General features: G+C 34.0%; 1 protein-coding gene across 1 annotated transcript; it reads left to right on the top strand.

Moving 5' to 3' along the window:
* Positions 1–10,278: 10,278 nt before the first annotated feature.
* Positions 10,279–10,799, top strand: LOC114334636 (BTB/POZ domain-containing protein KCTD16). The gene has a single exon (XM_028284724.2). It carries the CDS (start codon positions 10,300–10,302, stop codon positions 10,780–10,782), a length of 483 nt encoding a protein of 160 aa, XP_028140525.2. The 5' UTR covers positions 10,279–10,299; the 3' UTR covers positions 10,783–10,799.
* Positions 10,800–15,109: the final 4,310 nt, after the last annotated feature.

The raw sequence follows: 15,109 nt of genomic DNA, 5'->3' as shown, positions 1-15,109 counted from the left end.
TTTCTAAAGTTTATATTTTCGGAGTTATTTAAAAAAACATCTAATTTCGCAGTTCATTTGTTTAATAAAAATGAAGCACCCACTTATCGAGTAGAACTTTTTGATATGTTGTTTATAACCTATTGTAAACATTTCTTAATAGAATTATAAAAAGTTCTATCTTGTTTGATTTTTTCCGAAATGAAAATCTATAAGCAGTCCCCTACTAGGAACTTGATGGGGATGATTATGACCGCTTGGCGTGTTTAAAGTGTTATCAAATCAGCAGTGACTAGGCATTGACCGATGCACAGTTTCGTTTTAATATTTTTTTTCTCCCATGAATGTCCTTTGCCCCATGAATGTTCCGTCCAATAAATCTCAGAAAATCCAAGTTCACCTCAGAAAACTAAAACAATATTAATTACTAAAGAACCGATCAGATGTAAAAAATAAATTGATGGCACGAGTATTGAACAAGTAATGGAAATAAAATGGCTTGGAATTCTACTAACTGTCCAGCTATTACGCCAGACAATTGGAGCAAAAATAGGATATTACCTTCGAATTCTATCCTACTGCATGGATTTTAATGAAATTTTGGAAATAGCCTCTACTTATTTCCTAATTCAAAGTCTACCCTATGCCGATTGGTGCTTCTATCTTGGGGGTGGTTCCCACCCCTTCTCGGGGGTAGAAAATTTCTTGATTAAAATAACCACGGAAGTGGCTAGAGAACTTAATTGTAAGCAAAATCTGTTCTATAAATTTTTTTTGAAAACTCAATATTTTTTGGGTTATTCGTGGTTGAAAATTGGCCATTTTCATTGAAACATAACACCATTTCGAAGGGTTTTTTGCAAATATCTTAAAGGGGTAATACACACGCGAGTAAGTACGCGAATTTATGGCTCGACGACCTTTTTCGCGCGTGTATCACAGCAAGTACGCGTACTTTAAGTCCGCCGAGTAAGTACGTCGTCGATCCAACAAGTTTGAAATCTTACTCGTAATCCGTACGTGTATCACTGCCACGAGCCGCGAGCCTCGAGCCATCATGTTATTGCGTTTAAAGTTACACTTATATTTTCACTAATTAAGCAAATTGCCCAGAAATAATTCAATCGTTTATTGTTGAGACAAGTTACATTTTATCAAGTTTCGAGAAATCGGTAAAACACTATTTTAAGCTATACTAAATTGTTTTTGATTATTTGTTTTTGAGTAAGCCTAATTATTTTTAGACTGTTTTATCCTCCTGATGAAAATATTACCCTCTTATCTATGATATTTTGTTTGTTACCCACACTTTTCTATTTCGTCTTTCTTTATTAGTATTAAAAATATATAACACGATAGGATACGATACGAAGTATATAATACGATAAATTTCCTAAATAGCACAAACCACCGACGCGACGGCGACCGCGATCTTTAAAACCGCGTACTTTAAGTCTGCCGTGTATCACCGACGTCGAGCCGAGTAAGTCCGCGATCTTTAAACCCGCGTACTTTAAGATTGCGTGTGTATCACGCGCTTTAAAAACTATGCATCTAACTAAAAAAAACTATATAAAATAGTTTTGTAGCTTATAAAAAATCAAAGAGACTAGATCCTGCATAAATCTTCTAGGTATAATATTTATAAAAAGAGATATGGTAGGTGAAAATAGTTTGTTTTTTGGTGCATGCTCAAATCTTTGTATTCAACTTGAAATAACAGACAAACGGTCGATTTTAGGTGTATTATGTTACCAACACCTTTTGTAGTGCTTAAAAAGATTTTTAAAATGAGCAATATTAAAGGTATATTGCATTCAAACTAAGCGAGATATGCTGCACAAAAATTGATGATTAATATATTTTAAGAAAAAATGAGAAGTATATTTTTAACATCTCATCCACCAGAATTTTAATACATCATTTTTCTTTTACAATACCTTTAATTATTTTATTATGGACGGGTTTAAAAAGTTGTACGGGTTTAAAAGGAATGGTTTTTGAAAAAAAATAAGATAAATTTATAGAGCGCATTTTTAGATTCCCTTAAAAATCTTTTTTATCTACATGTAACTTGAAAATGATAAGAGATAAAATAATGAAACACAAAACAAAATTTTTATTCAAGAAAATGCTACATTTTTGTGTGGTACCCTTTTTTCGTATCTCTTATCATTTTTGTGTTACATGGAGAAAAAGGAAGATTCTTAACCCGCGAGTAGTCGCGCGGTGAGATAGAATCTCAATTTTTATCCTTTTTCGCGATAACTTGATGAAAAATTTTGCAATTTTGAAAAATTTTCGTAAGTGCCTCGAGGAAGGGTGTAGTAATGCGTAGGAATTTTTTTTAATTTTTTGTTCTTCTTCTTTTTTTTGCGGAATTTATGGCTTTGGGGAGAGCCAATTAGCTCTAACCCGCGAGTAGTCGCGCCGTTAGATAGAATCTCACATTTCACACTTTTTCGTAATACAGTAAAACCTGTCAGTAACGGCCACTAAAAATGAAAGAACTATTGGCTGATATAGAAAGGTGGCCGCTATTGCCGGCTTTTGTGGTCTACATATAATTCGTTTGGGAAATTTTTAAACTGGCCGTTAGGACAGGTGACCGATGTTGGCAGGTGGCCGTTATCACAGGTTTTACTGTACAGTAAAATTTGTCAGTAACGGCCACTATAAATGAAAGAACTATTGGCCGATATAGAATGGTGGACGCGGTTTGGGAAATTTTTAAACTGGCCGTTAGGACAGCTGGCCGATGGTGGCAGGTGGCCGTTAACACAGGTTTTTTTAATAAAATTTTCACAAATATATATTTTCGATATAAAAAGTAGATAAAAATAGTACAAAATAAAAATTTGTTTTAAATTCGTATTTTGAGATAGAATCTCACACGCGACTATCGACGTTACAGAAGTGAGCGCAACTACTCCCGGGTTAAGAAAATTTAAAAATGCACTCTATAATTATTTGATCTTATTTTTTTCAAAAATACTCATTTTAAACCCGTTCAACTTTTTGAACAAAGAAATAACACTATAATAAAAAGTAATGTAGAAAAAAACGATGCATTTAAATTCTGATGGATGAGGGGTTAAATGTATTTACATTTTTTTTAATTCCATTAGTCATCAACTTTTTTGCAGCATATCTCGCTTATTTTGAATGTAATCGACATTTAATCTTCATATTAAAGGTCTTTTTAATCACTACAAAAGGTAATGGTTGCATAATACAACTAAAATCGACCGTTTCTCTTTTATTTCAATCTGAGTACACCGATTTCAGCATGCACCAAAAAAACAAACTCTTCTCACCTACCATATCTCTATTTGTATTATAACTAGAAGATATGTGAAGGAAAGATTCTCTTTGTTTTTATAAGCTACAAAAATGTTTTGTATAGTTTTTTTCGTTAGATGCATAGATTTTAATGTATTCGCCAAAAACCGCACAAAAAGATGTCATTTTTCAACGAAAACGGCCAATTTTCAACCACGAATAACTCAAAATTAAGTTATTAAAAAAGATTATTGAACAGTTTTTGCTTAGAATTAGGTTCTCTAGCCACTTCCGTGGTTATTTTAACCAAAAAAATGTTACACCCCCGAGAAGGGGTGGGAACCAATCCCAAGATAAAAGCGCACATCGATATAGGGTAGACTTTGTTTTTTGAGCTATTCTATACTTTTAGTGAAAATATCAAGTAAATATATGTAGTAGGATGAAATTCGGAGCCAAATAACCTGATCTACTGCCCTATATGGAGACCTGAACAAAGAAGTTAGAAATCAAGTATAAAAAGCAAAATCAAATAGACTGGTAGGATGCCTTAATCACACTGAATAGCGAAGCCGACATATTAAAACTGAGGTGAAATCAAGAATTCATAAAGACAGTGTAAAACAATGACGACATATGCATCAGAAACAAGACCCGATACAGCAACATCACTATGACCACTCAAAGACCACTAAAAATAGCAGAAATGGGAGTACTGAGAAGAATTACAGAAAATGCGCTGAGAGATCGAAAGAGGAGTGAAAATATTAGAAGAAAATGTAACGTAGAATGTATAAACTAATGGACACTAAATAGAAAAAAAAAGAATGAAAAAGCTACATAAGCAGAATGTAGGAGTTAGCGTAGTTAACACATTTACGGGCACGGCTGCATATGGAGGCACTTACTCCATAAGAAGGCGTGTCTGCATGTAAAGCGTCTCCTCGAATGTGTTAACGGTCCTGCATACAATGGGGTCATTTTATGGAGACTTGAGCTGCACACTCTGTAACAGAGAACCTGAAATAGTCAACAATATCTTGCATGACTGCGAGACATTGGATCGAAGGCGGCAAACACTTTTCGGAGACATCGAAGTGACTCAAAATGTATATGGCACCCACCTACTAGATCTGTATAAGCTAGTTCAGGATTCCAGAATTCTGGAATGGGTTTCATAAAGAAATGCAAGATGTACAATAAGCCAAGTGGCTGCAGTACGACCGGATCAAAACAGATGGCTTCCAGTAAAAAAACATAAGGACAATGGGAGAGACACGTGTGGTCATAATAGCAAGAGATAAAGCACCAATCGGTAGAAGTATCGGCCGACCGCGCAATAGATGGAGGGTACCTTTCACATGGGTATCAATCCACCAATGAACCAACAGAATTTCTTATAAAGAGGAAGAAGAAGGAGAAGAGTGTATAATATGTATAATTAATATAAAAATATAATAGGTTTATTCTAGCATCAGTTTCAAACGGTTTGAAACTATCAGAAGCATGCGCATTTGTTTGATGGCGTTCAAGCACACAAATTACTAGTTTGAAACTACTAGTCGAGCGTTCTAACGAAAGTAAATTTTGGTTTGGAAACTGGCCTCAAACGGTCAAAAGAGTTTGCGGATTTTGTTCGGATTTTCAGTGTGTGACTTGCGCAGTGGAATTATTTGTTTGAGGTTTGTAAATTTTAAATGAAAGTTGTATGTTTTGACTATATTACTTACTATAACAATAATTTTCAATATTTAACATAAATCTTGAACATTTGGATACTTTGGATAAGAAAAGTTTATTTCTAATCTAACCTCAAAATTATAAATAAAAACAAACAAGTTGACGTTGGTATTTACTCCGATAAAAAAGCGTTCTAGCAAGAAACAGTTTGCTACCAGTTTGTGGATTGAACATGCGCATTAAAGCAGTACAATAATCTGGTGTCAAACCATAGAAAACTAAATGCTAGAACAAACCTAATAAAATCTTTGTGACTATGAATGTTTCAGTATGTTTCAGCTATTATTCTGGACCATCAACAAATTACAAAATTAGTTAGTAAAGAAGTCGTCAGGTAGTTTTTGCTACCTACGGTTTGTGAAATAAAGTTAGTATTAAGTCTCTCCTATTAAGCTATTTATATAAAAATTGATAATTGTCAGTGTCCGAGAAAAAACTATACATGCACAGCTATGTACATTCCTTCCGGACAAGGATGTGTAATTGTAATTTTGACAGATTATTTTTTAATTTTAAAAATAAATATTCTACAAAAGACAGGTTCTTTTGGTGAAATTTTCCAATTTGCCATATGATCAAACAAATTACGGGTGCATATAAATGAAGACCGCTATAAGTAAGCAGCAGTGTGAGAAAGAGCGTATACCGATAGCTATTTGCGTCGTCTGTTGTAGTCGAGTGAGTCCGTTCACTCGAGAAAATCACGTGACCTGGCGATATCCATGTTGTTGTGCCTCGAAACGTTGGAGTAATTATTATATAGTTTTTTAAGTAATTTTTCTTAATTAAAGGAAAATAATACGTACTATACAATAGATTTTGCAAATATGATAGAAAAAGACAAATTTATTATTATAAATATATAGGTAAAAAATATAAAACTATAAACTAAATTTATTCGGTGACCGAATCTTGTACTTCTTCTTTGAACTCCTCATCTGAGCTTAAATGTTCATTCTGTTCTTCTTCGTCAGACTCCCCTCGAGACTCATATTCCTCTTCTACATGATTTGTAAATAGTTGTAATAAGTTTTTAGAATTAATTAAAAATTAATCAGTGATTAATTAATTGAGTTGCTACGTATTCTCTGTCCTTTTATACGGAGTCGAAGCCTGGACAATCACGGGCGCATCTGAAGAAAGACTTAGCATTGTTGAGATGTTGTGTTATCGAATAATGTACAAAATATCATGGAGGCAACACTTAACAAACACGGAAATATTAAGAAAGATGAAAAAGGCAAAAGAAATACTCAACACTATGAAGGAAAGAAAAATGAGCTAAAATAAATATGCATTCTCTTCTCCTTCGTCAGACTCCCCTCTAGACTCAGATTCTTCTACCTGATCTGTAAATAGTTGTAATATGTATTTAGAATTAATGAAAAATTACCAATGCTTAATACTTTTCCTTAAGTAACCAATCACATCACGTTATTTATTTCTTAGTGTAGGTATGACCAAAGTAGCTCATGTTTCTTTCCTTCATAGTGTTGAGTATTTCTTTTGCCTTTTTCATCTTTATTAATGTTTCCATGTTTGTTACGTGTGTCCATGATATATTTAACATTATTCGATAACTCCACATCTCAACAACGTCTTTCTTCAGATGCGCCCGTGATTGTCCAGGCTTCGACTTCGTATAAAAGGACGGAAAATACGTAGAAACTCAACTAGTTAATCACTAATTAATTTTTAATTCATTCTAAATACATATTACAACGATTTACAGATCATGTAGAAGAGGAATCTGAGTCTCGAGGGGAGTCTGACGAGGAAGAAGAGAATGAATATTTAAGCACAGCTGAGGATTTTGAAGAAGAAGTACAAGATTCGGACAGAGAATAAATTTAGTTTATAGTTTTACACTTTTGTACCTATATATTTATAAATTTGTCTTTTCCTATCATATTTGCAAAATCTATTGTATAGTACGTATTATTTTTCTTTAATTAAGTAAAAGTTACTTAAAAACTATAATATATTATAATAAATACTCTAACGTTTCGAGGAGTAACAACATGGACAACAAAAAAACAACATGGTCACGTGATTTTTCTCGAGCGAACGGACCCGCTCAGCTACAACAGAGGACGCAAACAGCTATTGGTATACGCTCTTTCTCACACTGCTGCTTACCTATAGCGCTTTTCAGTTATATGCACTCGTAATTTGTTTGATCACTTGGCAGTTGGAAAATTTCACCAAATAACTGTCTTTTTTAGAATGTTTATTTTTAATATTAAAAAATACCCTGTCAAAATAACAATTGCACCTCCCTGTCCGGAAGAAATATACATAGTTATTCATTTATAGTTGTGTATTTTATACTCGTTAATAGTACGTACAGATTCAGATGAAATCTTCTGAAGTTCAGATGCACCCTCCGAAAATAATCCTGGGGCGCCCATGCAAGTATCTTGCAGAGTTAAAATCGCCCTCAAATCGCCTGGCCTGTTTATTTTCTTTATATTTGAATATTTAAATTTACTTTAAAGTCACGTCAATGATATTTTTTGTAATAACAATTTTTACCCTTTTGTTTAATTTTGGGGGGATTTTTGGGGAAAATAACCGCTACCCTCCAGCCAGACCGGCATTTTTGCATTAGGCTATCATGGAAGGGGCACCTGAAAAATTTTCAGGTTGCCTAAAATACCTACTCAAAAATGTCTCACAGCTCTTGGATCAATGGTGTCCAAAGCATGCCACGATTGGCATTAAATGGGGTAATGAAATATATCTTTAAAATGTTATCTGAGAGAGCGATTTTTACAAATTAAAATAAATACGTCACTTTCCAAATATCATCCTGTACAATCCTGAGTTCCTCAAGGTAGTGTCCTTGGTCCCTTTCTTTCTCTCCTTTATACTGCTGATATACTTGCTGATGATGACATTACTATCGCCACATTTGCCGACGATACAGGAATCCTTAGACCAGACGAAAATCCAGATAGAGCTTCTAACAAATTGCAAAACTATTTAAATTCGCTTCAAACTTGGTTAAAAAAATAAAAGATTAAGGTAAATGGTGAAAATCTTCACAAGTTACGTTTACAACAAGAATGATGGACAAGTTTATATTAATAACATTCCTATCTTCTTAACATCAGATATTAAGTATCTGGGACTCCATTTGGACTGAAAGCTGACATGGAAGAACCATATCAATACCAAGAAAGCATAACTAAACTTAAAAGTCAGACAGATGTACTGGCTGAAAAGGTCCCAGTTACCATTACAAAACAAAGTATTACTGTACAAAATTATACTAAAGCTGATATGAATTTATATTATAGAGTTATGAGGCAGCAGCAAACCGGGCCACACTAAAATACTGCAAACTTTCCAATTGAAGACGCTGCGCATGATAGCAAATGCACCACGGTACTTTTCCGATTTAACTATCCATAATGACCTTGAGATACTATTCATTGAAGATGTTATTAAACTACACGCAAAAAAAGCCCAAGAAAGCAATTTCGTCCATGAAAATCAAAGTATAAAACAAGTCTACCACCAAAGCATGCCACGATTTAAAACTATTTGCTATTATTTGCTAAATACTCTTGTAGATTGTAAATTTACAATCTACTTCGGTACTCATTTACAATCTACTACTAATAAAATGATAAAAAGAATATTTTGTTTCGTCTTTATTTTTTATATTTTTGTGGTGATTTTTATATTAAATTTTGAGATTTTTTGATTTAGTCGAATTTTTTATTTATTATCTATGCCAATAAAAATTTTAAATAACATGTATTTTGAATTATTAAGGTCCATTTTAGATCTTGACTAAATATTACCAAATATATGAAAACTTAATTAAAATATCTGGGAAGCATCCTAGTGCCCTTCTGACCCAGTTTACTCTACGGCCCAGTCCGTTACTGTCAGGAGGGGAGAAGAATAGAGAAAACGCGCGATTCTCGATCACAGCAGCTCTGAGAGTCTCCGTCGTCAGTTTGTGGAGAGCCACCATGTCAAATGGGGGGTAATGAAATATATCTTTAAAATTTTATCTGAGTGAGCGATTTTTCCACATTAAAATAAATACGTCACTTTCCAAATATCGTCCTATACAATCCTGAGTTCCTCAAGGTAGTGTCCTTGTTCCCTTCCTTTATCTCCTTTATACTGCTGATATACCTGCTTATGATGGCATTACTATTATTGCCACATTTTCTGACGATACAGGAATCCTTATATCAGACGAAAACCCAGAAAGAGCTTCTAACAAATTGCATAACTATTTAAATTCGCTTCAAACTTGGTTAAAAAAAAATGGAAGATTTAGGTAAATGGTGAAAATCTTTACAAGTTACGTTTACAACAAGAATGATCGACAGTCCACAAGTTTATATTAATAACAGTCCTCTCCTCTTCAAGTATCTGGGACTCCATTTGGACTGAAAGCTGACATGGAAGAACCATATCAAAACCAAAAAAGCATAACTAAACTTAAAAGTCAGACAGATGTACTGGCTGAAAAGGTCCCAGTTACCATTACAAATCAAAGTATTACTAGTTATCAGGCTGCAGCAAACCGGGTAACACTAAAATACTGCAAACTTTATAATCAAAGACGCTGCGCAATACTGCAAACTTTCCAATCAAAGACGCTGCGCATGATATTAAATGCACCACGGTACTTTTCCGATTTAACTATCCATAATGACCTTGGGATACTATTCATTGAAGATGTTAATAAACTACATGCAAACAAAGCTCAAGAAAGCAATTTCGTCTAGTCTACCAGCCGCCATTTGTGAGAAGATGACTGAAAAGGACATGGCCAGAAGATCTAACTGATTAGGTGCATTGGAGAACCAACGGTGGATGGTGCCCAAAGCATGCCACGATTCAAAACTATTTGCTTTTATTTGCTAAATACTCAATACTCTTTTTTGTAATTAGAGTAGATTGTTAATTTGCACCTAATAAAATGATAAAAGAATATTTTGTTTCCTCTTTATTTCTTATATTTTTGTTGTTGTGATTGTTATATTAAATTTTGAGATTTTTTGTTTGAGTCGAATTTTTTATTTATTACCTATGCCATTAAAATTTGTAATATTTTGAATTAAAGTTTCATTTTAGATCTTGACTAAATATTACTAAATATACGAAAACTTAATTAAAATATCTGGGAAGCATCCTAGTGCCCTTCTGACCCAGTTTACCCTACGGCCCAGTCCGTTACTGTCAGGAGGGGAGAAGAATAGAGAAAACGCGCGATTCTCGATCACAGCAGCTCTGAGAGTCTCCGTCGTCAGTTTGTAGAGAGCCACCATGTCAAATGAGGGTGATTTTCCCGCCGTGATAGAACTAAACGTCGGCGGTGTAGCATACACTACAACACTTAAATCACTCACGAGTCAGCCTGACTCTCTCCTTCATGCCATTTTCACAGGGCGGGAACCTATTATAAAAGATGCAAAAAATCGCTATTTTCTCGATCGCGACGGTGTGCTATTTCGTTATGTGCTGGATTTTTTAAGAGATGGGAACGTAGTGCTGCCGGAGTGCTTCAGAGAGAGGGAGCGACTTAAAACTGAAGCAGAAAAATATATGTTACATGGATTGGTAGAGGCGATTGCCAGCGAGACCAGAAACAGGCCACCTGGGGTTATTACCGTCGGGTATAGAGGCAGCTTCCAATTCGGGAAAGATGGTCTGGCTGATGTTAAATTCAGGAAGTTGTCTAGGTGTGTTAAATGCATGATTCATATTATATTAGTAACCAAAAGTCCTCCAAGTTATTGTTTTGTTTGACAAAAATATTTTATGCTTGTTGATTTTTTCGTGTAAACTGTTTTAAAATAGACCGAAAAAAATGTTTGTTTATTATTTATGTGTTCTATATGTTAGACACATTATCTTATGCACCGTTTATCAACAATTAAAACCAATATAAGAACGTCTTATTTACCTATAGCTAGTAGAGACATATTTTTCAAATATATCTTATTTTCCGTATTTTATTTTTACACGTGTTCCTTACACGACAGCTTTTGTATCGTATTTCATTGTGATTTCTAACATTATAATATCAACGTTAGTTATTTATTTTCTTATTATATCGAGTGTAATCTACAGGGTGCATATCGCTTATACCGCACTTATTTCTGAAAATAATCGAATTTGCAATCTAAAAATTTTGCTCTTTTGCATAACTGTCGTTCTATACATATAAAATGTATACTGTGAGACATAAATTAGGGATATAGAAAATTATGCTCAATTTTATAGTTGATTTTTTCGTAAACAGATTAACGGATGCCGCTATCTTTTCTGTTATTTTAAATTACTCTTTAGTATTTACACAGTTGTTCAAAGGTTTACTCAAACTTATTTTTTGTAAGACTAAGTTTTCACTCTAATGGCATATACAACAACATAATACTATTGTACACCCCACCAAAATGAAAACAATGGGAACCTTCTCTGGTTACACCTCCGAGGCTTCTACAATATGCAAGCCATACGGATGCTGAGACTAAGGAGGATGAGGGAATTCTACAATTTACAATTTACGTCCCATCTGCTCAGCGCGGTGAAGTTCCAACGAGAATGGCTCCCTTCATACTCCAATCAGAGTAAATGTATATCAAAAATGAATAACCATTTTCAATTTCGTTTCAAAACGAAAATACAGCCGAACCATATTATAGTCCAATCAGAGAGTGCATCAAGCACCTCTACCGGTTTCGAAACTTATTAGTCTCTCATCAGGAAGCACATATGCTGCTCTCCCTGATCCAACCAAAACAAAACCCCAGCGTGCACTCCCGGATTGCAACGAACGAAATGGAATAGATGTCCTAGCGGCAACTGCTGCAACAAGACTAAGTTTTGACTCTAATGGCATATAAAACAACATAATGCTATTGTACACCCCACCAGAATGAAAACAATGGGAACCTTCTCTGGTTACACCTCCGAGGCTTCTACAATATGCAAGCCATACGGATGCTGAGACTAAAGAAGATGAGGGAAGTCTACAATTTACAATTCACGTAGGACATCTATGCCATTTCGTTCGTTGCAATCCGGGACTGCACGCTGGGGTTTTGTTTTGGTTGGATCAGGGAGAGCAGCCTATGTGCCTCCTGATGAGAGACTAATAAGTTTCGAAACCGGTAGAGGTGCTCGATGCACTCTCTGATTAGACTAGAATATGGTTCGGCTGCATTTTCGTTTTGCAACGAAATTGAAAATGGTTATTCATTTTTTTATTTTTTGTATTTACACCGGGTGGAAGAAAAGAAATGTTTTCCTTATCTTAAGTTTGAGATATCCTGTAGGGAGGTCGAGGTACAAATGTGAGTATACATTGAAATCGTATAGTATCTTGTGAACATTTTGTTTTTTGAATGTTTCTGATATCTTTAGAAATCAAGAAAATAGACGGTTTTATTCTTCAACATGTGTTTTAACCGAAACAAAAGTTTGAGACACCCTGTACGGAGGAAAAGGTATAAAGTTGGGTGTATATCTATATCATGTTGTATTCTCATGTGTTGTGAACATTTTAGATTTCAATTTTTTTGATATCTTTAATATTAACAAAAGGAACAAATTAATTGTAACAAAGAAACTTAACAGTTTTATTCATTAATATGTGTTTCAACTGACGACATGCGATACGTGAGGAAGCCATGTCCCATTATACCACTAAGAAAAAATTATTTCCTATTATATTGCGAAAGGAACAGAGTGTTCAAAGAAAAAAATCTCTGTAACGTACTTCTCACTATTTAAATAGCCTCCACGTAGACACGAAATACGTATACTCTCAATGAACTTCCACCCCAAAAAACACAAAGCATCCATTAAACACTCTCGTCTGTCTTATGTTGGCCTGTGAATACTGCTTACCAGGTCAACAAATAATTCGTTAGTGTCGATAACAGCTGTTTACGTTATACATTACAGTCGAAAAAATGAAAGAATACCCCTTGAACGATCACATTAATCACTTATTTTGTATTTGCTGTCTTTTTCCATTAATAACAAACGTTTGTTTAAAAAGAAGACTTATTTTGTATTTGCTGTCTTTTTCCATTAATAACAAACGTTTGTTTAAAAAGAAGACAGCAAATACAAAATAAGTGATTGATGTGATCGTTCATTGGTATTCTTTCATTTTTCCAACTGTATGTGCTTTTGTGTTTTTAAAGTTTGGTTAACTGTTATTTTTTATTGTTAATTTAGTTTTGTTTCAGTTAAAACACATGTTAAAGAGCAAAACTACCTATTATTTTATTTCTTACGATATCGGGGACATTCAAAAAGTGTTCACAAAAAATAAAAATACAATACCATTTCCATGTATACTCGCACCTGTACCTTGTCCTCACTACAGGATGTATGAAGCTTAATATATAAGAACATTCCTGTTCTTCCACCCGGTATAAGTACACAAAATAATTTTTCCACCTACCTCTACCGAAAGTATACTTTTCCTGACCTCATTGCAGGGAGCAAAGTCGTACTTTTCCTCCCTAGGCAGTAAAAGTACTTTTTCTCCCTAGGGAGGAAAAGTAAAAGTGACGTCATGATATGTCATTGATGAAATAACTTATTGACGCCATATACAATATTCTATTATCTATGACGTAAGTATCTATACATTTTAACGTTTATTTATAGAACACCTGTATTTTGCAGAATGGAAAAAACAGTAAATTGTTATTTTGATTTAACAATGTTTACATTAATAATTTGACTTATATTTGACAGTTGACAGTTCTACTGTACCTACTTGTTAGTTTTAGTTTTCTAATAAATTGTGTTAGTTGCATAAATAAATTGTTTAAAAATGAAAAAATGACTTGTTATTTGAGGAAGGTGGAAAAATCATATGTATAACATGGGAGTAAAGTGCCTTTTCCTCCCTTGAATGATTTCTGCCCTCCGCTACCCGTCGGGCAGTAAACTTCATTCTCGGGAGGAAAAGTAGCACTTTCCTCGCTTGTTATACAAATAGCTATTGAGTAAACCTTTGCCTAAGTGTGTAAATGCTAAAGAAAAATCTAAAATAATAAAAATCATTAGCAGAATCATTTCATGTGTTCATAAAAAATCAACTATGAGAATAAGTATAATAATTTTAGGTGATTCACAACTTTTGAAACTAGGTATGTTTATTTTTTATCCCGATCTCACTTCCAATAAACCCGAAAGTTGCCATCCATTCTTTTATTTTTAAGGGACCGTCCAACATTATGTTTTCAAATGTGGCATAAAATTTTGGAGGGATTTTATATACAGTCCTGTCGCCAGTGGGGGTACAACGGCCTCCTTTATTCAGATGGACTTACCCAAGTTTTTTTTTGTGTATTTTGACCCGTAAAACACGAATTTTTTGGGTAACAGTTGATCCGGATGTCGATAAGATTGTTATAAACAAAGAACTTGAGGAATTACATAACAGCGATTTCTCGCGAAACAAAACTTTTTTTGTATTTTTTGAGTCATTCTAAGAAAAAAATGTTTTTACAAGTTTTTCGTAGAATGCATAGTTTTCGAGAAAAACGCGGTTGAACTTTCAAAAAATAGAAAAATTGTAATTTTTGAACCCGAATAACTTTTGATTAAAAAATAAAATAGCAAATCTGCTTTAGTCCATTCATTCACGGTTTTTGCTCTAAATTTTAAAGAACCGCTTGGATTGACATGAAATTTGACATACGCATAGCTTACATGTCAAAGAAAAAAAGTGATATTGTGCCGATGTGTGCTTTTGCCCTGGGGGTGACTTTCACCCCCTTTTGGGGGTGAAAAAATAGATGTCCAAAACAAGTCCGGAAATCGTTAAATTGACTTATTTTAAGTAAGTTTGTTCTATAGAGCTTTTCCGCCAAGTCAACACTTTTCGAGTTATTTGCGAGTGAATATGTTCATTTTTCAACAAAATAACCACATTTTTAGACGGTTTTTCGCAAATAACTCAAAAAGTAAGTATTTTGTCGAAAAAAACGTTCTTAGCAAAAATATAGCCTATAAATAAGTAAAAAAAATGGTGTACGCGTTAGGTCTCTGGATCTCGTAGAACCAGAGTTATAGCCAATGAAAAATAAATTCATATTCACCAAAT

Source organism: Diabrotica virgifera, chromosome 6 (genome assembly GCF_917563875.1).
Source record: "Diabrotica virgifera virgifera chromosome 6, PGI_DIABVI_V3a".
NCBI lineage: Eukaryota > Metazoa > Arthropoda > Insecta > Coleoptera > Chrysomelidae > Diabrotica > Diabrotica virgifera.
This window is presented reverse-complemented; position numbering and strand designations above follow the sequence as displayed.

Coding starts and splice junctions, on each gene's coding strand:
- LOC114334636 (XM_028284724.2), top strand. CDS start 10,300: ATGTCAAATGAGGGTGATTTTCCCGCCGTGATAGAACTAAACGTCGGC.